Source organism: Loxodonta africana, chromosome 2 (genome assembly GCF_030014295.1).
Source record: "Loxodonta africana isolate mLoxAfr1 chromosome 2, mLoxAfr1.hap2, whole genome shotgun sequence".
Classification (NCBI taxonomy): Eukaryota; Metazoa; Chordata; class Mammalia; order Proboscidea; family Elephantidae; genus Loxodonta; species Loxodonta africana.
Window position 1 is genome coordinate 178,104,723 of NC_087343.1, and position 24,352 is coordinate 178,129,074.

The following is a 24,352-nucleotide window of genomic DNA, read 5'->3' on the forward strand; positions in this document are numbered from 1 at the left end:
TCTATGCAACACATAAATCACACGTATGACACAGACAGAGGCGACGGAGATAATCTTGCAGTCTCAACCTCTCAGACAGCCAGCCAAGTTACAGAGGTGATCTTGGCAGCCTCAACCTCCCAGACAGCCCCGGTCACACATAAGATTCACCCATAAGATGAATAGATAAACAGAACTCTCGGACCAGACAATCCAGAAGGGAAAAGGGGAACGAGGATAATCTTAGTGAGGTCTAACACATTACCAGGAATGTCTCAATCTCCACTTCAATCCTCCAGATACCTCCTATCCCCAATGCCAGGTGGAGGGGCTTCAATCACCCCATCTAAACCAATAGAGATGTCTATACCCACTCCCCAAAACCAGGGTGCACCAACCAGAGACAGACAACCATCCAAACACAAAAACCCACCGCCGATACACACACATATGCCTGCCCAGCTCTAGAGTCACCAAGAGTCCCTCCTTGCGATCCCACTCACGGAGACAGTCATCCAAGGTGCCACTCGCCTTAGAAACGAAGGGCCCGGGTCCAGTTCCGGAAGCCGAACTGGTCCGCCCTTCCCGCCCCGGCCGTGAGCGCAACAGGGAGAGGGTCGCCGACTCGCCTCAGGATCCTGGTTAGGTCTCGCCTTCACACACCTCTTTGGCGCGGTTAGGGACCGGGGACGCCGCTGGGAAGCCCAGGTCCGGGGACAGCCTCCGGGGACAAACAGAGTCCCCAGCGGCCGCTTGGTAGGAGAACTGTCGATCGGGCCCGGGCCCTGCAGCGAGGCCACTTTTTTTTTTTTTTTTTTATGGGCCACCAAATTGTTACGCAATTTCGCGAGTTAGAGCCGCCTGCCGCAAATAGCCAATTCTTGAGACAGGGGTGAGGTGGGTAGCAAGAGCTGTATTAGATATACCATTGGAGACGGAGGGGAATGATCTCCTCCTAAAGTCATCTGTCTCACCAGACTACCCATGGGTTCGGGTTTTTAAGGGAAAAGGGGCCATAAGTTTTAGGGACTTGTGGAATGTGCACTCTCTTTCTTCTGTTTGGTTTTGGTGGTTGTATCTCAAACATGTTGATCTTTTCCTGCCATTATCTCATCAGCTCAGGGGGTAGCTGGTGCCATCCTTCCTCTTATTTGACAGGCTTAGATCAGTATCACTTGTTTTCCACAGTCCTAGAGGAAACATTGGTTAACACTTAACCATTTGGGGAGCTAACATCAGGACCTTACTTGGAGGCAGGGATGGGCTAGGGGAGGGAAAGAAGAGAAAGAAGAAGGAAAAAAAAAATTGGCTCAGGTACTGTTCAAGATATGGCTGAGCAGCCTGTTTCAGTTACATAGTTTGTTATCCCTTCCAGTTCTAGGATTTTTCTCCTATTGAGGGTAAAAAAGGTCTTCCTTCCTTCTCCTTCACTAATTGACTCCTAATTAAAACCAACCAGAAAATAGAATCAGGTATGCTAATCTTCTCTTTAAGGACACATGTAACTTAATTATTACAGTTTCTTTGTGGAACAAATAAATTAATGACAAAACTACACCTATTTTATATATATAGAATATATATATATATATTAACATGTTAAAAAAATTCAGTTCTAAAAACATCACAGTCTTCTTACCAATAACACAAATCAGAGCTGGATGGTAAACATATTGATAGGGGAAAAAAAGCTACAAACGGGTAGAATCTAACAAGGTAACAAGTATAAATATAGGGTTCTATGCTTAAATTGGAAACCCTGGTGGTGTAGTGGTTAAGCACTACAGCTGCTAACCAAGAGCTCGGCAGTTCAAATCTGCCAGGCGCTCCTTGGAAACTATAGAGTAATTCTACTTTGTCCTATAGGGTCGCTATGAGTTGGAATGGACTTGACGGCAGTGGGTTAGTGGGTTATGCTTAAATTAAAAATAAAAAGCTATAGATAAATAAATAATGTGTTAACAGCATTACATATATTGCATATTTACCAGTTTTAAAAAACAGTGCAATCCATATGAGTTGATTTATGTATGGTAACCAGTTGAAATATGTTCAAAGGAACATAAAAAGAATAAGAAGAGGCATGGAAAGCAGGTTCTATAGTGATCAGCAAAAGGTTTTAAGAGTGGAAACCTTGGTGGTGTAGTAGTTAAGAGCTACAGCTGCTAACCAAATGTTGGCAGTTCAAATCCACTAACCGCTCCTTGGAAACTATATGGGGCAGTTCTATTCTGTGTATTGGGGTGCTATGAGTCTGAATCGACTCAATGGCAATGTTTTTTTTTTTTAGCCTAAATTACAGAGGGCATGTGTAGATGTCTTTATTCAAATGACTGCCATGGGGTCTTTCTATGAGAAATGGTTTTGTATGGTTTAAGGGTTACAGCTAGGACTGGGGCTCAGATTTCAACTTAACCTAAGTAAAACGACATGAGAAAATAAATTCTGAATATCACTTGCCAAGGAGACTAGAGGGAATTTAAGTTTTTTATGGGTAGCTAGAAAATTCCATGTAACCATGAACGTCAATAAATATCACATAGCAATCCTTTGGAAACCCTGGTGGTGTGGTGGTTAAGTGCTACAGCTGCTAACCAAATGGTCGGCAGTTCAAATCCTCCAGGCGCTGCTTGGAAACTCTATGGGGCAGTTCTACCTTGTCCTATGGGGGTCGCTATGAGTCGGAATCGACTCGACAGCACTGGGTTTGGTTTTTTGTTTTTAGCAATCCTTCTACTTTTCCTGTTTTACATTATTTCTTCTTGACTATAATTAAATTCTGTTTTTTTTTTTTGTAGGCATCTTTAGTATTGTTGAAAACACATAATTACAAACATTTGCCAATTTGACATTTTTCAAGTATGCAATCCAGTGACACCAATTACATCAATCATTCTTGAAATATTCCTCAAACAACTTATGCTGCTTATCCAGAAATCGCTTTTAAATCTGTGCTATATGTCTGTGGTAGTTATCATGGTCTTTGTAGAATCAATGTTTCAAAAGGTAGAGAGTGTGAACTGGGTGGCTGGTGAGTGAAATTGGTAGGAACATGTGATGTGAGGCTTTTCTTTCTTGCTCTTTTGCCACTGATTAAAACAAAAAAAAGTCATAATGCTTATTATTATTAATTTTAATTTAAAGTTAAAATTTGAAGTGACTTCTTTTAGTACAACATCCTGCTACCAGAACTGGGTAGAGAATGTGATTTCTTGGATTCAGACATTAGTTTTTTCCCTGTGGCAAGCCTCATAAGATAAAGTCAGCAACATCATCATTTGCATCTAAAATGTTCTTTGTCTCCTACAGGCAGCACTTATTAAGCTAGCCAGATTCCTAAAGATAGTAGTAGGATTCCATTTATGTCTTACCTTGTGGTGGCACACCATTGAAATGAAAAATGAGTAAAGAAAAAAGTTACACATACTTAAAAAAATGCTAACCCAACAAAAAGATGGTAAGGAGTAGTTCTAGTGTGTTTTAAGTGCTTGTAAATGAATAGTGATGGGTAATTTTTTAAATACAGAGTCAGGGTGGGGCTACTGCCAAAAAAGCTGATGACAATCAGAAAGAGAATCCATGAGTGTCCCCATATTGTCAAGCTTTTCAAGCAGTGAGAGCTGTGCAGGAATCCTTCTGTGAACCATAGAAATAATAAACGCTGAGCCCATTGGAACATAATCTCAATCAGCAAGATGCCACTGCTTTCCAGATTTCCTCACAGGGCCCTGCTAATTCCATGCCAAAACTAGCAGTGGATTTCTTCCTTCTAATCTCGCCTAACGCCTTATTTGATTATTGTCACTGTTCTCCGACCATGGACTGTCCCTTCAGACTCTCATTTCCCAACTAAGTCAATCAGAGGAGACTGAGTGTCAGTCAGGACGTCACCTAAGACTGAATTCAGACCACCGTGTTCCATATGAAAAAACGACCACAAGGACGAGGACAGCAACAGAACCACCTCAAAGTTTTTCTGGCAACTTCCTTATCAATTGGATTACTGACTGGAAGCAAGCAAGGAAAAGGGATATGAGGGGTTCGGAAGATTGCTCTCGTTGATTGGCAAAGAGGAGGTAGTAGGAGGGAAGAGCATACCAGGAGGAGGGTGAACGGGGCATTTTGGTTTTGGTAAGATGGCATCGCCTCTGCCCTGGCTCTACTTTATTCTATGGTGAGTAAGATTATTTTCTGCTTTTTTCTGTTAAAAAAAAAAAAGGCCAGATCAAATCACGGAAGATTCCAGGGGTGGTGAGTCATGTATTTGTGATGGGGAGGACCAGGGTGGACTGTATCACATATCTCCTCTAATGCCAGAGTGAGTACCATTGACCTTCTATTCATAGGCTAGATACCACTCTGGGGAATCTCAAAGAAGAAGGAAACCTATACTCACAGAACATCAGCCGGATCCTGGACAATCTGCTTGAAGGCTACGATAATAGACTGCGACCGGGATTTGGTGGTGAGAGCCCACATCCTTGCTAGACCAAACCCCTGAACTCTCCTGTTCTATACTGCCCTCCCAAGATACTCCCAAGACCCCAAGGCATCATAAAGGAGTTAGTTTAGCAGAATGATAAAGTGCAGGGGTACTGGAGTGAGGCCAGGAGTGTTCCCATCCACTCTCTGCCTCTTACACTATTAGTGACGTTATGCAAGTTATTTGAACTTTCTAAGCCTCAGTTTCCCCAAATGTAGTGTGGGTGTATGAACAGTGCTTGCCTCATAGAATTGCGTGAGTGTTGAATGAGATTCTCCTTGTAAAACACTTTAGCAAGTGGCCCATTTAAGCCATCAATATATATTAGCTATATTACCATTTTTAAAACATTGTCGTGCAGTCAATTCTGACTCCTAGAGACTGTATGGAGCAGAGTAGAACTGCCCCATAGGGTTTCCAGGCTGTAAATCTTTTGCAGAAAAAGAATGCTACATCTTTCTCCCAAAGCGCAGCTGGTGGGTTTGAACCACAGGCCTTTCGGTTAGCAGCTGAGGATTTAACCACTGTGCCACCAGGGTTACTTAGTTTTCTTCTTAAAAAAAAAGAAAACTGTTGCCATCCAGATGACCAGACTCACAGTGACTCTCTAAGACAAAGTAGAACTACTTCATTGGGTTTCCAAGGAGTGTCTGGTGGATTCAAACTGCAGACCTTTTGGTTAGCAGCCAAGTTCTTCACCACTGGGCCACCAGCGCTCCCGTTTTCTTCTACTCCCTAATATTTCCTCAATTTGATCAGAATGCATTCAAAATCAGGCAACTGATAAGAGTTTTCAGAGTTGAAAGGCACATTATGAAGAGTTGTGATTGCATTAGGAAGAGTTGTGGATTCTGGCTCTGAGAAGGAGCTCTGCAGTGGAGTTGTAAGTTCTGTTCCCTTAACACTATTGGTGATAATTTCTCCCTCTGGACTATTTTCAGGTGCTGTCACCGAAGTCAAAACAGACATTTATGTGACCAGTTTTGGGCCAGTGTCAGATGTGGAGATGGTGAGTGAGCTTGAAGGGATGCGGGGATTTGTACCTAAGAGAGGAGGGCTGGGTCATAGAACTAATAATAATGGACAATGGCACCAAGTTCTGCTCAGATTCATGATGCAGTATGTGTGCTCATACTGGGAGGGCACTGCCATTAGAGTAGGTTACTGGCTTAAGCCCTTTCACATCTCACTAAGGACTTGGCCTGGATTCATTAATCTGAGGGACTTTTTAAGATTATATTCTCTTTTTTGTCCATGTATCGTGCACTGAATTCTTTGCTACAGAGAAAAGGTTTTCCTCTTTTTGGTGAAGTCCTAGCAAATTTGTTGATACAGGAGAAAAAAAAAAAGCTGCAAAGATTCTATGTCATATAAGAGTATATTGAAGACATCCATAAAATGTAAAACATCCCTGTCTCTTATAGTACATGATTATCAGTATCAGCATATATTATTAAAACGGTAAAGGGCTTTTGGAAAGGCTGATGCATTCTACCTGTCACATTGCGCATGAACCAGTAGGTGTTCTTGAGGCTCTGTTCCAGGTGCAGATGGCTATAGGATTCCTAAGATGGTATTTATAGTAAATGGCAATACAAACCTGAGCTAGTCTTCTAGAACAAAGTGTATCATGGTATTCTTTCACAGATCTCAGGTAGCGTTTTCCCCTAAAACTAAAATACAAGCACTAACATTAAATAAACTTAACTATCTCTAAAGACTCGTATCATTAAATTTTATTAGGGGAATGTAATTCTGGATAAAGAGTTATCGAAGTCTTCTGCTTTTTGATTTGACAATAAAAGAAGACAATAAAGAATAAAGAAGGAAAAAAAGAAGGGATAAGGGAGAAAGGGAAGGAGGGAAGAAGGAAGGGAATAAAACAAAGATTGGAGGGGGAGCAAAAGAGACAAAGAGCTTTATTAAAGAGAAAATGTCTTAAAATTTGAGGAGAAAGGAGAATCAGTGTTATCCAGAATGCTAGATTTTTTTTTTTTTTTAACATTATGTTTTTCATTTATGAACCGACTCAACCCAAGTATAAACAACCACTAAGCATTTTCTACTGTATTATTATTCTGGGTATACTTGGAATTTTGTTGTATTCTTGTGTCTCTTTTTAAAGCATGTTTTTGTACAATAAAGCTATATTATAGCCCAGATTATTATATGTCAAATTAGATTATTAAAATATAATTATTAATTGCAGTAATAGGTCTCATAAAGGAAAATAAAATAGGCAAAGCCATTATTGGCCATGTTTTGTTATAATTACAAGTTGTTATTTATAATTGACTTTTGAAGTGGCTGTTAGAAATCTTAAGATTTTTAATGTTATTTCACGAAAGCCACAAATCAAAACTCATAATTTTGATTACACGTATTTAAATGATGCTCAATTTATAGTAATCATAGTAACATTTGCGTTTATATGCTCTGAGAATAATATAAAATAATCATGATATGCCACCATAGTGTGCTTATTAAGGAAAGTTTATCTGTTCTTGAAACTTTACTGAAGGATACAGGGGTGCACAAAGATCCCATTGAAAGCAATCCAAATACCAAGGGAAATTGTTAGACTAACTAATGGGGGAAGGCCAGTGCAAAGCCTAGATTATAAATTTTTTTTTATGTATTTTTCTTCTAGATTAAAAGGAGAGAGAGATAGGTCCATGACTGAATAGATAGATGACAGGACAAATAGAGTGAGAATGTTGAGAAAGGTCAAGGTCAGGAGGACAACTTGAACAATTCAGTGTTATATAATAGTATCACCAACTTTCCAAGTATGAGAAAAGTAGTAATTAACTGAAATCATAGATTTCTTTGGAAGTTATTGTCATAAAGAATTGTTTCATGACAAGGTATATAAAGACTACTATAAAGACAAAACTAGTGAACTTCCAGCGAACCTCCTAACAAAGCAGCTCTCCAGCCTGCATGAATATCTTTTTTTTCTCTTAGGAGTATACAATGGATGTTTTCTTTCGCCAAACTTGGACTGATGAGAGGTTGAAGTTTGGGGGACCAACTGAGATTCTAAGTTTGAATAACTTGATGGTCAGTAAAATCTGGACACCTGACACTTTTTTCAGGAATGGTAAAAAGTCCATTGCTCATAACATGACAACGCCTAATAAGCTCTTCAGAATCATGCAGAACGGAACCATTCTGTATACCATGAGGTGAGGTTCTCCCAGTTCTGTTTCCTCTGCTCAAGTGATCTGCTCAGCATATTAACTCAGAACCGTTTATTTTGATGTACCCAGGCTTACTATCAATGCTGACTGTCCCATGAGGCTGGTTAACTTTCCTATGGATGGGCATGCTTGTCCACTCAAGTTTGGCAGCTGTAAGTCACAAAAAGCTTCTGAGAGTCAAATAATGCTTTTAAGATATGGAATTATTTGGTTGTAGTCAGAGACTAGAAAGCAAAAGAGATATTACTATGGTACATGCAGTGTGATCCCAGAAATATGCTTAATTAATTATGTCAGTGAATCTTATAGACACAGGTTTTTGTTATCCAGATTAAAGGAAAACATTCAAGCAAATTTTTTGTCTTTACTTCTGTTTTATATAAGCAAGGCTTGCTTTGAAAAAAAAAGAAAAAGAAAATTAGTCAGATTCACTGCTATGTTCAATTTGTTTCAAAAAAATTCAGATGCTTACCCCAAAAGTGAAATCATATATACATGGAAAAAGGGACCACTTTACTCTGTAGAAGTCCCAGAAGAATCTTCAAGCCTCCTCCAGTATGATCTGATTGGACAAACAGTATCTAGTGAGACAATTCAATCTAATACTGGTAAGAAAGTGACCAATGTATGACTATAATCCTGCAAAATCACAGAGAGCATGCTTTCAAACTATCTATTCCTGTTTCATCTGCATTGGCCATCCTCAGCTTTGCTTGGTTTTGAAGTGATGAGGAACTTTGCTTAAAATTCATTTTGCAACCAGGTGCACATAAAGGTTTGCGGAACCTTGGAAGGAGTTGTATTTATATGACACAAAGAACCCCACCGAAAATAATGAATTGTGTCCCTTTGCTCTATCATTTGCTGATCAAGTGGCTTTGTCATACGTTGAGATATGCCCTTTTTTTGTTTTCTTCCAGCCCATGCTAATTGTAAAACCTGCATGACTTATTTTCAGTTGCATTCTTTTTGCATGCTGCCAACAGCAATAATGCTGATATACGTGTCTTTCAACAGGTGAATACGTAATAATGACAGTTTATTTCCACTTGCAAAGAAAGATGGGCTACTTCATGATACAGATATATACTCCGTGCATTATGACGGTCATTCTTTCCCAGGTGTCTTTCTGGATTAATAAGGAGTCTGTCCCGGCAAGAACTGTCTTTGGTACGCCTCACTGTTTCTGCTCTCCTTGCGTTCATCCACCACCTCTCAATGCTTGTATATTTTAGGGGAATATTCACATCTGTGTTTTTCCCATCCACAAGGGCAACACAGTCTTACCTCATTCAGGCACGTGTATCATGTAAAATGACCTTCATGTTATAGCAAGTGGTGTGGTGAATCAACAAAAATTTTGCCTCTATGGGAATTCTAGCTGGTTTCCAAGGACTTTCATGTGTTTTCCTTAAGAGTTGTTGATCTGCACTTGCTTTTTCAAAAGAAAAAGCAGACAGGTAAAAACTGACTTATATATCCACTAAACCAAAAGGTTAATAAGATATAAACTATATCTCACTCTTATTTGGTTGAACCATACAAAATTGCCAGTTTTGTACATCTAAAATATTTACATATCACCTATAGCTCAACCTAAGCATATAGTTCCACTTACGATGTTTAGGATCACTACTAGTTGTGATGGAGCAGAACAAAATAATAAGAAAGAGAGCTGTTACAAAATATCATCAGTGAACTTTTAAATGTTTGATTAATGTAACAAACTCCAACTTTTTCTGGTTTTTCGTGATTATAAATTTAGTAGTTCATAGAGAAGACCTGAATTAAACTGAAATCTCAGTTGAACCTTAATTTTTATTTTTTAGAATAGTTCTTTTTTTTGTAAACTATATCTGTGTAAATATATTGACCACCAACATCAACATTACACAGGTCCAAATTACATAAATTTCCCAAGTCATAATTCAAGAAGGAAAACTACTGGTGCATGAGTAATAAAATTGTTATTTTCTCATGAGTAAATTTTTAACTTAAAACCGGGCTAAAAAAAAAAACAAACCCACTGCAATCGAGTGAATTCTGACTCATGGTGACTCTACAGGTCAGAATAGAATTGCCCAGTAGGATTTCCAAGGCTGTACATCTTTCGCAGAAGCAGATTGCCACATTATTCTCTGCACTGGTGCGTTCAGACCGCCGACCTTTCGATTAGCAGCCGAACTCTTTAAACACTGTGCCACCTAGAAATTAAAACAAATAAACAAACAACAACAACAAAAAAGAGACACCTAATTTTATGGTCAGTGTTTAGACCAGATAGGCTACTTAAATATGATCAAAGATATTATCAGCTACCAAAACTAATTAGAAATTTACATTTTTTTTTTCTTTTGCCTAATTGACAACAATTCGCTATTAGTCTTCCCAAGCAGCAAACAAGAACTATTCAGAACTTCAAATTACAATAAACTAATTCAATTCAACAAATGTTTTTTGAGGAACAACAAAGTATAAATCACTGCACTAGGTATTGAACGATACAAAAATGATAATACCTGTGAGAGTAACTGTGAAAAACTATAATACAATAAAATGATGACAAAAATTATTTTATCTTATTAATAAATCTTATTAACCTTATTAATAAAATGACAAATAATAATATTGAGTTGCCTATTCTTTTTCATTTCAGGGATCACCACTGTTTTAACCATGACCACTCTGAGCATCAGTGCCAGGCACTCCTTGCCAAAAGTGTCGTATGCAACTGCCATGGATTGGTTCATAGCTGTTTGCTTTGCTTTTGTCTTCTCTGCTCTGATTGAGTTCGCCGCTGTCAACTACTTCACCAATCTTCAGACCCAGGAGGCCAAGAGGAATGCACAGATTGCAGCCCCACCACCAGTGACGATATCAAAAGCAAAGGAACCCTTGGAAGCTAAGATTGTTTTGGTAATTGCTTACTGTTCTAATTTATCTACCATTTAAGAAAAGGCAGCCCAAACTAAAATCACAAACAGCTAAATAGTCCAAAAGTAGTCTTAGTTGAGCGCAAGTTACAAAACTGGCCCCAAAAGTGAGGGCTTCATTTAACTTTGCTGTAAATGTTTAGCAGGCTCCTTTTAGCAATCTCCTTAGTACTGGCAGATTCCAGGCACCCAGAAGAGACTAGAAAATTCTTCTTAGCCTTTTTAGATGTTTCCTTTGAACAGGTTCACTTATACCAACTAAAAAACCAAAAAAAAAAAAAAAAAACTAGGGAAAGAAAAAAAGTTTCTAATGAGGCTTTGGAGTCAGAAAGAAAAAAGAGGGCAATTTTTGTTAGAAATCTGTTTGCTGCTCTATTTCATGTGGGCAAGATATGAATATTAGTTTCTATAAACTTCAGCTGAAGTATTCAATTCATGGAAAAAAGTCTCATATTCACATTCTTATATCAAATGCATGTGGATTAATGAGCTTTTATTCAGAGGCTTAAAATCAGTTAGAAATAAGTTTAGATTTACAATAGTAAGCATTGGAACCAAAAAGTCTTTGAATTAAGAAAAAAAGTTAGTGTTAATAATTGAAGGGCCATAAATGTGACCCCAAATTTCAATTTCATGTATCAGTAAATTTTCATGACAGGTAAGCTGCACATGCTTTTTTTTTTTTTTTTTTTTTACTGGATTACTGTATAGACCTCATTGATAAGTATAAATTGCCATTTAAATACAAACGCCAAACAGTAGCTCTTAGAAAAGGAAAATTTGCTCTGCAAAATGGAATAATGTAGACACTTTGTACTGGAAGTTCCTTTATAATGATCGATTCTAGTAAACATTTCCAAATCTCAAAGCCACTTGAAGCCCACCTACATTGGAATATAACCCTTAGCTTAATTTTATGATAAAAATTATAAAGGTATACATGATTTACCTTTCAAATACCCAGGCAGTTTAGTGTTTAAATTAAAAAGGTAATTTTTTAATTGAATTTTTCTGTTTGATACACTAACGAACTTTAAAAATTTACATTTTCTCCAAGGAGTGTGATAAGGCTATTGCCATAAAAAAAATGAAATACATAATTTAATTTTTTTCTTGAATTAAACCAAATAAATAAATAAATAAAACCAAACCCATTGCCGTCCAGTAGATTCCAACTCATAACGACCCTATGGGACAGAGTAGAACTGTACCATACGGTTTCCAAAGAGTGCGTGGTGGATTCAAATTGCCAACCTTTCGGTTAGTAGGGGTAGCTCTTAACCAGGGTTTCTTTTCTTGAATTAGTCCTAATTAAAAACAAACATTTTCCCTCCAGTGATCCACGCTAATGAGATCATTTTAGATGAAAAAATAGAGCCTCAAGATAAAAATGTTAGCTACTACTTGACAGCAAAATTAAGACTTGAGTACAGATTTCTTGATATCCAGAACATTAAGGAGGCTGAGCCCCTTCTCTCCCCAGTAATTCTTCAAAAGCTGAAATATGGCAGGGAACACACCCCTGGACAAAACATTTTTAGAATGTGGGCAAGGTCACTCTTAACCTTCTCCCCTTAACTCAATGATGCTTTCTTAATGCATATGTGGCTTAAAAGGTCATCAAAATAATACATTTTGTAACTACAATATGCTAGCCTGAAGACCCAGCCCAAACTATTTGAATACCATGCTCTTAAGGAGATATATTTTGAGAAATATTTTACATTTATAAAAATAAATGGCTTCCATTATAAGCTATCTATATGTTTACAGATATATAATTTGCATATTGTTCAAAGGCCATTTATTTTCCTTAACATACACCTATAAAGAAGAATTAATATTTATCAGCATTCAGTTTACCAGTTTCTCATTTGAAAAATTACAGTAAAAACAAAAGGAATTTGTGAAGAAAGGTAGCTCCAATAACTCTGAATATGCTTATTTATCAGATACAGAAATAAAAAGACAAAATTCTGTACTTCAACTCTCTTGGAATATATAGTGCTGAGAAAAATATGATTTCAAATCCTCAGAGATAACATAGAGTTATCATCCCCTCAGGCTTTTATTTTAAAGTTATACTTTATTAATAAGATGAAATTCAAGATTCTCATTCTCAAGTCTTCACATAAACCATCTCATACAACTCCAAAATAGTAACGTATAATGAGCAGGTCCTTGGGAAAGCTGGATAAAAATTAGATTTAAATCATCACAAAGCTCTTTTTTTCCTTATATGTTATTATTATTTATTTTTATGAAAAGTTATTTTCTGAACCTGGCTTAAAATATTTCAAGGTAATGAAGAAGAGAGTTTTGTTTCTAAAAGTCTAGCTCAAATAAAAACAAAAAGAACCAAAACAAGGTAAATCTTGAAGGTAACAAAAATAAGCATAGGCTATTACATGGAAAATTTACATTTTATTTTTTTCATGCCAAAACTTAGTAATTTGCTGTAGGTAACATTTTTTTTTTTTTTTTTTAACATAGAGGAACAAACGTAAACTGCATATTTGCAATTTACACAACACAATGGTTTACTAGGATTGTATGGCCATTTTTTTTCTTTCAAAATACCATGGCATTTAAAAATGCAGTTGTAATCGAAATAACATTATTTGAATAAGTTGAACGTTGAAATGGAAAACTAATGTGGTGATGTCAAAATGTGAATAAGTACTTGGATATTTCATGTGATTCCAAGTTGTATATTTTGATGTGCCTACTACTTTCCACAGGAAAATACTTAGAATGGATGTGGGGGAAAAGTTTAATACTTTTATCAATTTGATTTTGACCTTGAAATTTAATGCAATGGTGACAAAGAAAACTTGGACTTTTAAAACCTTGTTCTCAAACCAGAAAAAACAAATAAATTACTCCTTAAAAGCTATATTCTTAGAAGTGACTGATAGCCTCATTATCTCTCTGTTTTTAAAGCATTTGGAATTGGAGATTTTATTTTATTTTTAGATTTTAAGAAATTGTTCATAGCTCCTTTCCTGCTTATATGGTGTCTTTCCTTGGTTTTTTGTTTGGTTTGGTTTTTTGGTTTTATTTATGTTTTAAATCTGGTATGCTATCTTGGCATTAGAGAGTTATTCCTGTCTTCATGGTTTCAAAACCCAATATGTGTCTGTTGTCTACCTATACTGCACATAAGACCAAATTTGGACCTCAACCTCCTTTTGGAGGGTTTGCTATCTTCCTTGTTATTTTAAAGGTCAACACCCTCAACACTAGTTTCCTAAGAAAGAATGTGCTCCCCCACATCCAATGTGGCATCTCTTCTCCACGGGGATTGTGACGATACTCGTAAATTACTTGCATACAAAATAGAGCAAAATTTCATTACTCAGGACAATAACTATATATTGTTTATTCATTTTATTTTTCTTTCTTGTCTTCATTTGGTAGCCATTTATTGTACATATGTTTATTCATTGAATCATTCCTACCGTAAGTACTCATTAAGTGGTTTTATGTGCCAGGCCCTATGTAAAATTAAAAAAAAAAAAAATAGTGAGGCTATATTGGTGAGTAAAATCAAGAGGGCCTGTTCCCTCATGGAGCTTCTTGTCTAGTAGTAATAGAGGAGAATCAGTGAGTCATAACAGTATGTTGTGATAAAGCTTGTGGTTGGGAATGCATAGTAGGCTGTAGAAAAACAGAGCAAGAACATCTAACTCAGCCTGGAGGGGTCATCACTTCTGGGGGAAGTAATGTCTAAGCTGAAAACAGAAAGATGAGCTTGGCACTGCTAGAAGCACTAAACCAATTGCTAGAAATATGGTTATAAAGAAAGAAATAAGACATATGTTCTGTCTTCTTCAAGGTGAAGATGTCTGCTGGGCCATTACCATGTTGTCCTCCACCTATGTAGAGAGCTCGAAAGGATAGGTTACCGAAAGATACACCTCTGCTCCAAATTTTGTCAAGATGTCTTTGATTATATCATTACTTCCTAGAAATCTTCTGTTTAAAACAGAGTTGAGTCCCCCCTAGAAATCTTCTGTTTAAAACAGGGTTAAGACCTTCTGAGACTCTAGATACCAGAAAGATAATAGTGCCCCTTCTCAGTGATTATGCCATTGCATGACTTATGGGGAGAGTGGGGTAGACTAGATGAGGGAGTAGGTGGCTAACTCTTTCCCCATCCCTTCTGTAAAATTCTCACTGAACACTTTTCCATCCTACCCCCTCCAAATATCGCAGTGTGATTCCTAGGCATGTCTTCCAGTACTACTGTCATACTACATTGATGCCAATACACTACTATGTAGAAATTCTGGAGTCATCTCTGCTCTCAGCTCTATGAACTGTAAAAGTATATGTAAGTAAATCCAACAGAACTCTCATTTCCCTCCATAATGATTAAGGTGATGCTTTTAAAAAATATCAAATACCATGTGTTCTAAAAATATATATATTTTCCTTTATTTTTGGTGCCCCTGCTTCACTGGAAAACCCTGGTGGCATAGTGGTTAAGTGCTATGGCTGCTAACCAAAGGGTCGGCAGTTCGAATCTGCCAGGCACTCCTTGGAAACTCTATGGGGCAGTTCTACTCTCTCCTGTAGGGTCGCTATGAGTGGGAATCGACTCGACGGCACTGGGTTTGGTTTTTTTTCTGCTTCCCTGGTTCTAAAACCAGGTTCTTTGTTTGTTCCTTGAGTAATACAGGCTGAGTGAGAGTATTCTACTGAAAGGTGACCCTACCCATTAGTATATTAGACCCACTAAAGGTTATGTCGAGGAGTCTCGGTGGCACATTGGTTAAAGAACTCAGCTGCAAACTGAAAGGTTGATGGTTCAAACCCACTACTTACTCTGCAGGAGGAAGATTGTGGCAATCTCCTTCCATAAAGATTTACAGCCTAGGAAACCCTATGGGGCAGTTCTACTGTGTCCTATAGAATCACTATGAGTTGGAATCAACTTGACGGCAGTGATTTTTTTTAAATGCTATATCAAAATTGCCCTAAATACTTCCCAAATGTCTTATACTTACATCACATAACTGATTGTCATAATGTCCAGTTTGACTCAAAGTACCTTTGCAATGTGGCATTACTTAAAACAAAGTAGTGCTCTAAAAATACCCAAGGCAGGATGGCACTCATCAGCAGGGAGCCCTGGAAAAATTCAAAACCACAGGTGTTCCACTCAAAACAGTGACAACCCCAAGCTGAGCCCTCATCTGGACTCTGACAAAAGCCTATTTTCCCATCAGCTGAAGCTGCAGGGCTTACAATAGAGCAAGCAGGGTCTGAAACAAACCTGTAGCTTAAACGGCTTGCAAAATTGGCTTCCTTTTCACTGGAGAAATTCAATGTGTTTCTTCTCAATTGGTGTCCAGTTTTCTCATCCTGCCAATTCCCAATTATCCAAGAGCTGATTATCCAGAGTGTGGGTTAGCCGGGCCTTTTGCATTTCGTTCGGCATATTGTATTTTCTTCTTGCTATAAATTTGTCCAATTACTACTGGGCAGTAAGCAAGTTATGATTCTAAACCAATGACTCTCAACCAGGGTCCTTCTCCCCCATCACCACCTACGAGGTACATATGGCAATATATGGAGATATTTTTGTTTGTCGTGGCTTGGGGGAGGGTGCTACTGGCATTTAGTGGGTAGAGGCTAAGGATGCTGTTAAACATCCTACAATGCACTGAACAGCCTACATGACAAAGAATTACGCAGTTCAAAATGTCAATAGTGTTGAAGTTGAGAAACCCTGCTCCAAACACTAAAACTGATGTGGAAACTTGTTAAATGAATGATCTTTAGGGTCTGAGAGGAGTTGAATCCAGGCCTTGCCACTTATTACGTGTATAAGCTCCCTGCTTAACCTTCCAATCCTCCATCTCTAAAATGAAAATAATGGTATTTACCTCATAGATTTTTGCAAGGAATAAATGAGATAATACATATGAAGTGCCTAGCAGTGCTAATCACAAGTAAGCATTTAGAAATGGTACACATAGTATAAAAATATGTTAAAATACAATGTAATAAAACATTTTGTTCCTTTCTTTTTGCCTACTCCTCCAACTTTTGAGAAAAATCAGAAAAAATGTTTAAATTTTTATTCATCTGTTCATTCAGACTATATTTATTGATCATCTACTATTCTCTAAACACTGGCTAGCCACTTCGGAGCACTCACATATGAAAATAATATGTCCTCTATTATTAAGGTTATAGAAATACTAGGAAAGGAGATAAAGCACTGCAGAAATGATTAATTATACTTATAAGGGAAAATGTGATAACAGCTAGAAGAGTTATAATGGCTAAGTAGGCAGAAACATGTACAAAGGGTGGGCTAATCAGTAATGTCAGATGGCTCTTGAGTTCAGTATCAAAAGTTATGAAGGGCATTTAAAGATTGAATGGTAGAGGAAGGTTACTCCATGCGAAGAAGATATAAAGTAAAGGCATGTGAGCAGGGAGGATGAGAAGTACAGGTATGTTGTGCATAAAACAATTTTTTTTTAAGTCATAGCTAAGACTTGCTGAGGAAAAAAATAGTTACATACGTTTTCTCAAATGCTTTAAAAAAACAAAAAAAGTTACAAGGGAGATAAAAATCACCATCGTTTTAGAGGTGGGAACTTGAACCTTGGGAGAATATATGACATGTCCAGGTCATTTAACAGGTAACTGGTAGATATGGAGTCTAGGGCTTTCTGATGCTCCTCTCCTCTTCATCCCTAGGCCAACTTCCCATAGATCTAGTTTGGGAAACTAGATGGAGAAAGTGGAATCTTATTGTAAACCCACCCAGGTTAATGTCATTGTGCTTAAATCCATCATGGTATTGGTTCTGAATGGCGTCCTTTAACTCTAGGACATCATAAGTCCATTTGACAATGCCAAGAGATTCACTAAGAACTTCTTTTTCCACAAGTCTAAGAAAGACAATTTAAGAAAGACAAAAAAAACAAACAAATAACCAAAAAAAAAAAAAAAACACTGCCTTACATTTTTGAAATACATTATATTTTGCAATCACTTTTTTAATTCTAGTGAACTAGGAATGTCTGTCTTCCTTTCTTTAAAAAAGAAAAAAATATGTGTTTCAGACAGGTAACGCAAGTTATTAAAAATCAAGCTGTGTCTAGAAAGAAAGTCTTCTGCTCTGAAGGCTATTCTATCATGACCCTCAGAAATTTTACCAGTGGAGAGGATTTGAAAAGAATGGAACAGTGACGCATTTTGCTCTTTCAGGTGGAGAATATTTTAATGACATTCAAATTAGTCTGAGAAACATGATAGAAAGCTCTTGGAAGATGGTGCTGTGTTTCATCTTTCAGAGAGGCAGCATGCATTGAGACAAATATACTGTGAGTCCTGGTCCTGTACACATACCATCTCGTGACCTGGGTGTGGTAATCTTTAGCTATCACATATTTTCAATAGAACATGTCATTAATTTCTTCTCCTGGATCAGCAGATTAGATTATCTGTTATTTTAAACTGTCTTCTACCTTCAAGGAGTCCCTGGGTGGTACAAATATTTAAGCTCTTGATCACTAACCAAAAGTTTGGTGGTTCAAATCCATCCAGAGGTACCTTAGAAGAAAGACCTGACAGTCTACTTCCAAAAGGTCACAGCCATTTAAAACCCTATGGAGCACAGTTCTACTAGGACGAACAGTATTGCCATGAGTTGGAATCAACTCAAAAGTAACTATTTTCTTCTTTTTTCTACCTCTAAGACCTATGATTTCCCAGAGAACCTATAACAGTACTGGACCAATAAATAAACTAGAAATATATTCTTTGCATAAAATTTGCCATGGTCACGTCAAGTCTCACTTGATGACACAGATTCAGTGTTGCTTTTGGTGAAGAAACAGATTTCTCCATGTCTCCTAGAAGCACAGCGGGCCTGAACTCTCTAGGATGCCTATTGTTATTTACTCAGTCACTTCTATGGCAAACAAAACAGCAATATTCAAGATGAGAAAATAGAGAGAATAGGGTCTTTGAATTGTTGTGTCCTGTAATCCCAATACCACTACATGGGTGGGTCATTCTTGTCCTGCGGCTGAACTAGCACCAGGGAGACAACTGCCTCTTCCTGTTGCTGCTGGGTTGGTGGCTAAAGCCACAGGAGTTGGCCCATATGAATAACATACCTGTCAGGCAGCAAAGTGGTGATTTTGCTGCCAGGGAGGAAACAAGGTCATTTTACAGGTTCAGGGATAATGTACAGCAAGTGGGTTAAAAGCAGAGACTCAGCAAGGACAACCTGGCTACAAGGAGAGGGCCTATTCCAAGATATATACAAGAAAAGGAGACCTCTAGACTTCAATAACACTGGAAAGAACGTAAATCAAACCTAATCAGAGTCTCTGAGCTAGGTCTGATACTTTAGAATAGAAATGAGAAAATCGTGGGATGAAATAAGCACTGAAATCGGTCATTGGTTTTTTTTACCTAGCTGTTGTCCTTGACCAAGGCACTTCCCAGCCTTCTCACCTATCAATTAATGGACTAAGCACACCATTCAAGAATAAAATTGGTTGTCTTTAGTAGGACAGAAAGTCTAACAATAGAAAATAACCTATAACAACTCTGAGGTTAGTAAATGGATTTTAATGACTTAAGATCTAAGGTGACCGTTGGAGAAGTTCTGAATGGGAAGGAGAAAGCAATCTAGAACCTCTGGGGATAAAAAAAAAAAAAAAAAAAGGCAGGAATATTTCAAGGGATGAGCAGTCTTCTCACCCATTTAAAGGCAGTTAGGCTTTTCCACTTGCCTTTAACATACAAGGTCTCATTTTTATTTTATTTCTTATCTGATTTGTTTCTAACTAAAATGAGTGTTTGAAAATGTAAGTTGAGAATAGAAGAATAATATCTATTAATGGAGTTGTTATTTTCTTGTATTAACTAATTCCCTACTTATGCCAAATTAGAACCTCTCACCCCATTGTCCACCCCCATTGTTCCACAGGAAAATGTGTAGCCAGGAAGCAGATATGCCTTTGCAATTTGGCTCATCTCTATGTAACGGTATAATGTTCAGCACAGTTTCTGGGACACGGAACATGCTTGGCATCAATAGCTGATTTATTGAATTATAGAATACAGTGTTGGATGGAAGCAAATGAATTTTTCTTTTCTTTTAAGAGTTTGGGTTTTATCCATTCCTAGGTAAAATAGTACCACTAAATACTATGAAGAGTTTTTTATTGTCTTTCCTTACATTGTAGGTGAATAACAAATATGTGTCAATGATCAAAACAAGGAAGATTAGATAGGTGGTCACTGTCCTTTTACCTAGCAGTCTCTGGGTAACTCAAACAATTAAGTACTCAACTACTAACCAAAAGATCGGCAGTTCAAACCCACCAGGAGGTACCTAAGAAAGTAGCCCTGGTGATCTGTTTCTGAAAGGTCTGAAAACCCTATAGAGCAAGTTCTACTGTGTACATATAGGGATGAAATGAGTCAGAATCAACTGATGGCAACTAACAACAAAATCCTTTTGCCCAGGCTGACTATTTGTGTCTCTCTTCCACAGCATCCGGATTCCAAGTACCATCTGAAGAAAAGGATCACTTCTCTTACCTTGCCAATAGTTCCGTCTTCTGAGTCCAGCAAAGTCCTTACTAGAGTACCCATCTTACAACCTACACCTCTTACACCCCCACCACTCTCTCCAGACTTTGGGGGCACCAGTAAAATTGACCAGTATTCTCGAATTCTCTTCCCAGTTGCATTTGCAGGATTCAACCTTGTATACTGGATAGTTTATCTTTCCAAAGACACTATGGAAGTGAGTGGCAGCGTTGAATAGTTTGCACCCAGGACAACCTATATAAGTTTTCATTCTCTCTCTATATGTATTTTTAAAGAGCATTGAGACTAATGTAGATGCTTTTCTGAACATGAAATCAAAATTGAAAGTCTGTAGCAAATAGCTTTGGGTATGCACATATGGATCAAAAAGCAGTAACGCCCCTCAATATTGAAAGTTGAAGATTTCTCAAAAATCTTCATTAAAGAGAATTTTTAATTTAAGATGATCAGATGGATTCAAGATAAATTTACTAACCTTTGTCCATCATTGTTTAATGCTTTTAATTGTCACTGTGAATAACATTGGCCACACAGCAGTTAAATAATAAATGCTGACCTCCAAAGGTTGCCTTAAAATGTCTATTTTGGCTTAAACCCTGGTAGCGTAGTGGTTAAGTGCTACGGCTGCTAACCAAAGGGTTGGCAGTTCGAATCCGCCAGGCGATCCTTGGAAACTCTATGGGGCAGTTCTACTCCGTTGTATAGGGTTGCTAAGAGCCGGAATAGACTTGATGGCACTGGATTTGGTTTTCTGGGTTTTTTTAGTTTCCAAAAGATCAAAATTATAAACACAGTCTAAATATTTATCAGTAGGTTAATGCCAGCGTGCTGGGGGCCTTTATGCTAGTCACATGGCTTTCAATTGCACTTAAAGCCTATATTGAGCTTAGCCATTTGTTTTTAACGTTGCTGTCCCTTTTACCTCAATAAAGCATGGTGTTTGTATACATATGAATTATACACATAGATCCCGAAGTATGTATGCATATGTACATAGCTTTACTTGGCTGCAATACAGTGTTGTTTTGTTCTGTTAAACTCTCCTTTTCAAATAATATGCTTACCATAATTTCAAGAAGTTGTAGAAAAAATATAATGGTTCAGAGGAAGATTTGTGTATTATGATTGGGATTATAGCTGTCATATTTTCCAACTTTCTAAGGATAAAGCTAAATAAATCTACAGCAAAGGCGGATCTCTGGATTTATTAATAACTCTAGGTAGTTTTCTTAGTTATGAAGAAATGAGGTGGTTACTTCTATGATCATATTGTTAGTGTATGGAAGACTCTGAAGGTATGCGAGAAACAGGCTCAGTCAGCTATCTAAAAAGTAATTGAGTTTATATTCAAACAGTCAATTCTGCACCCTCCTCCTGCTCAGTCAACAATGAAAAATGAATGTGAGAACTCTTCTCCTGTGCACCATTGAAGTTCTTCCTGATGCTTACTCTGTGTTTCTTCCCCATAGAATCGTTATAGGGAGAGAGCAAGTAGAAGAGAAAGCACACAAACCCCTCATATTGCGGAGATCACCCTGAGCTAAATATTGTCCTAAATATTGTGGAGATCACCCTGAGCTCTGGACCCTGAAAGGAATGCTTTCATACTACTATTCTTTCCTTTGTCCAGGAAAATACAAAAATGCTACAGCTAAACAACTTAGAGTTGGCACTAATGGAAATGGCACTAGACTAATGGTGAGGAGCCGAAGGTCTTGGTCCAACTTCCCTGTGAATTAGCTACATAACCAAATCTCTTAGTCTCTGCGAGGCTCGGTGCTATTATTATCTGCAGAATGAGAGTGTTGTATCAGATGCCATCTGAAGGCCTTTCCCGATTGAACAGCTTATGTTTATGTTCCTATGATGCTGAACAGGTTTCAGCAGAGCTTCCAGACTAGGATAAATGAAGAAGAAAGGCCTGGCAATGTACTTCCAAAAATCAGCCATTGAAAACTGTATGGATCACAATGGTCTGATCTCCAACCAATCACAGGGAGAGTGCAGAACTTGGCAGAGTTTAGTCCCGTTGTGCATTGGGTTACATGAGCCAGGGGCCGTACTCAGTGGCAGCTAACAACAACAACAGCATGTTTGTGTCTTATCTATCCATTTCTATCTAAATTAAAGTTAGTCTATACAGGGCCTGCTACTGTTTTGGGGAGTATATTAAGTAACTAAATTCCAGTAGGTGCTAATTATCTTACATGCTATGTCATATTTAATCTTCCTCATAAGCCTATGAAGTATGTTGTATTATCATCTCCAATTAAAGATTAGGACACCAAGGCACAGAGAAGATGAATAAATTTGCTCAAGATCAAGTAGCACTTAAGTCCCATAGTTGAGAATCTTACCTAGGCAGTTTGAATCTATAACTTGTTCACTTAGCCATAAGCCTACATGTCCTTATCTAATGTGACTCTCTGTTCTTCCATCCCCTCCAAAATTCCCACTGCATCTTTCATTTCCCTGGTGGTGCAACGGTAAAGTGATTGGATGCTAACCAAAATGTTGGCGGTTGAAACCTACACCATGGTTCCTTGGGAAAATAACCTGGCAATCTGCTCCCACAAAGATTACAGCCCAGAAAACCCTATAGGGCAGTTCTGCTCTGTTACATGGGTCACCATAAGTCAAAATCGACTTGACAGCACGTAACAACAATAATCTTCCTGGTGTCCTGTCATCCTCCCTACCCCTCTTAGCCTTCAAGCCACATCTTCCTGCAAAAGACATTATTCTCAGTCAGTGTCTATGCTTACAGCTGAAACAGATAAATAAAACCAACTAAAGCCACCAGATATTTATAGGTGCTACATTTGACCCCAATAAAGGGATCTTTGGGGGAAAAGTCATAAAATTTCAAATATTTTGCATTGCTAAGGCTTCTAGAAATTTTTTTTATCTGTACATGTTATAGGATTGTAACCAATATTAACTGAAAATAAAACCATTATCTGAATCAAATAATTTGGGGAGATATTGAGTCAAAATGAAACAGGTGTCTCTTCTATAGGACTTCTCAGAGGCTTTATTATGCTTAAGGAGACCTTGTAGAACAGTGGTTAAAGCACTCCACTGCTAACCAAAAGGTTGGCAGTTTGAACCCACCGGCAGCTCCACAGGAGAAAAATGTGGCAGTCTGCTTCCATAAATATTCACAGCCATGGAAACCCTATGGGGCTGTCCTACTTTGTCACAAGGAGTCGCTATGAGTTGGAATCGATTTGATGACAGTGAGTTTGGTTTGGTTGGTTATTATGCTTATGTGCACCATGAATCTCTCCAAAAGATTGCTATAAATATTACAGCAGTTCTCAAATTCATATGACTTCAAGTATTATTTTACAAGGAGGAAATCTTGGGGGCTAGCATTCCCAAGCAAACGATTTGGGAAACACCACCTTAGACATTATTTATATTATCTCATCTATTACCCCCAAATAGACAGGGAACTGATTTCCTGAATGGGCACATGACTTAGCCCACTTCTCACAGCTTTGAGAAATCAAATTCAGACTGAATAAAGTAGAAACCACAGTAGATATTTTAATAAAGAGATACCTGGGGAGCATGATGAAGTCAGTCTTGGGAATGTGATAAGAATATAGAAGCTGGAACCAACTGTTGCTGTCAGGGTGGAAGGGCCATTCCTGTGACAGTCCTCATTTTATAACATTAGGAGAGGATGAGAAAGCCCATTCTTCTCTTTTCCTCTTGCCTTCTCATCTTTCTCTAGTGGCTTCTATTCTCAGAACTAAATAGGAAACCCTCCCAAAAGGAGAAATGCAAACTGTGCAGTTTAGCACTAGTGATATATGTAAAGTATGGAATGGTAGATTTGAAAATAAGAGACAATAACTTAAAGACAAAACAGACTGGAATCTAAAGATTCTGGCATCCAGTTTAAGCCCTTTAAATGCATCTTTAATGGCTAACCTAAATGTTGGCTGTTTGAACTCACCCAGAGGCACAGCAGAAGAAAAGTCCTGGCAATCTGCTTCCATTAAGATTACAGCCAAGAAAACCATATGGAGCAATCCTGCTTTTTAACACATGGGGATGCCATGAGTTGAAATCAGCTTGATGCCCACTAACAACAACAAAAGGTTTTGACATAAAACTAATAAAATTAATTTTGCTAAAAGAATTCC

General features: G+C 37.8%; 1 protein-coding gene across 1 annotated transcript; it reads left to right on the forward strand.

Moving 5' to 3' along the window:
* Window positions 1-4,027: 4,027 nt before the first annotated feature.
* On the forward strand, window positions 4,028-20,412 carry GABRA6 (gamma-aminobutyric acid type A receptor subunit alpha6). The gene is made up of 9 exons (XM_003404638.4): window positions 4,028-4,153; window positions 4,326-4,444; window positions 5,404-5,471; window positions 7,430-7,650; window positions 7,735-7,817; window positions 8,130-8,273; window positions 8,683-8,835; window positions 10,322-10,581; window positions 20,137-20,412. Exons 1-9 carry the CDS (start codon window positions 4,116-4,118, stop codon window positions 20,410-20,412), a joined length of 1,362 nt encoding a protein of 453 aa, XP_003404686.1. The 5' UTR covers window positions 4,028-4,115.
* The last annotated feature ends 3,940 nt before the right edge of the window (window positions 20,413-24,352 follow it).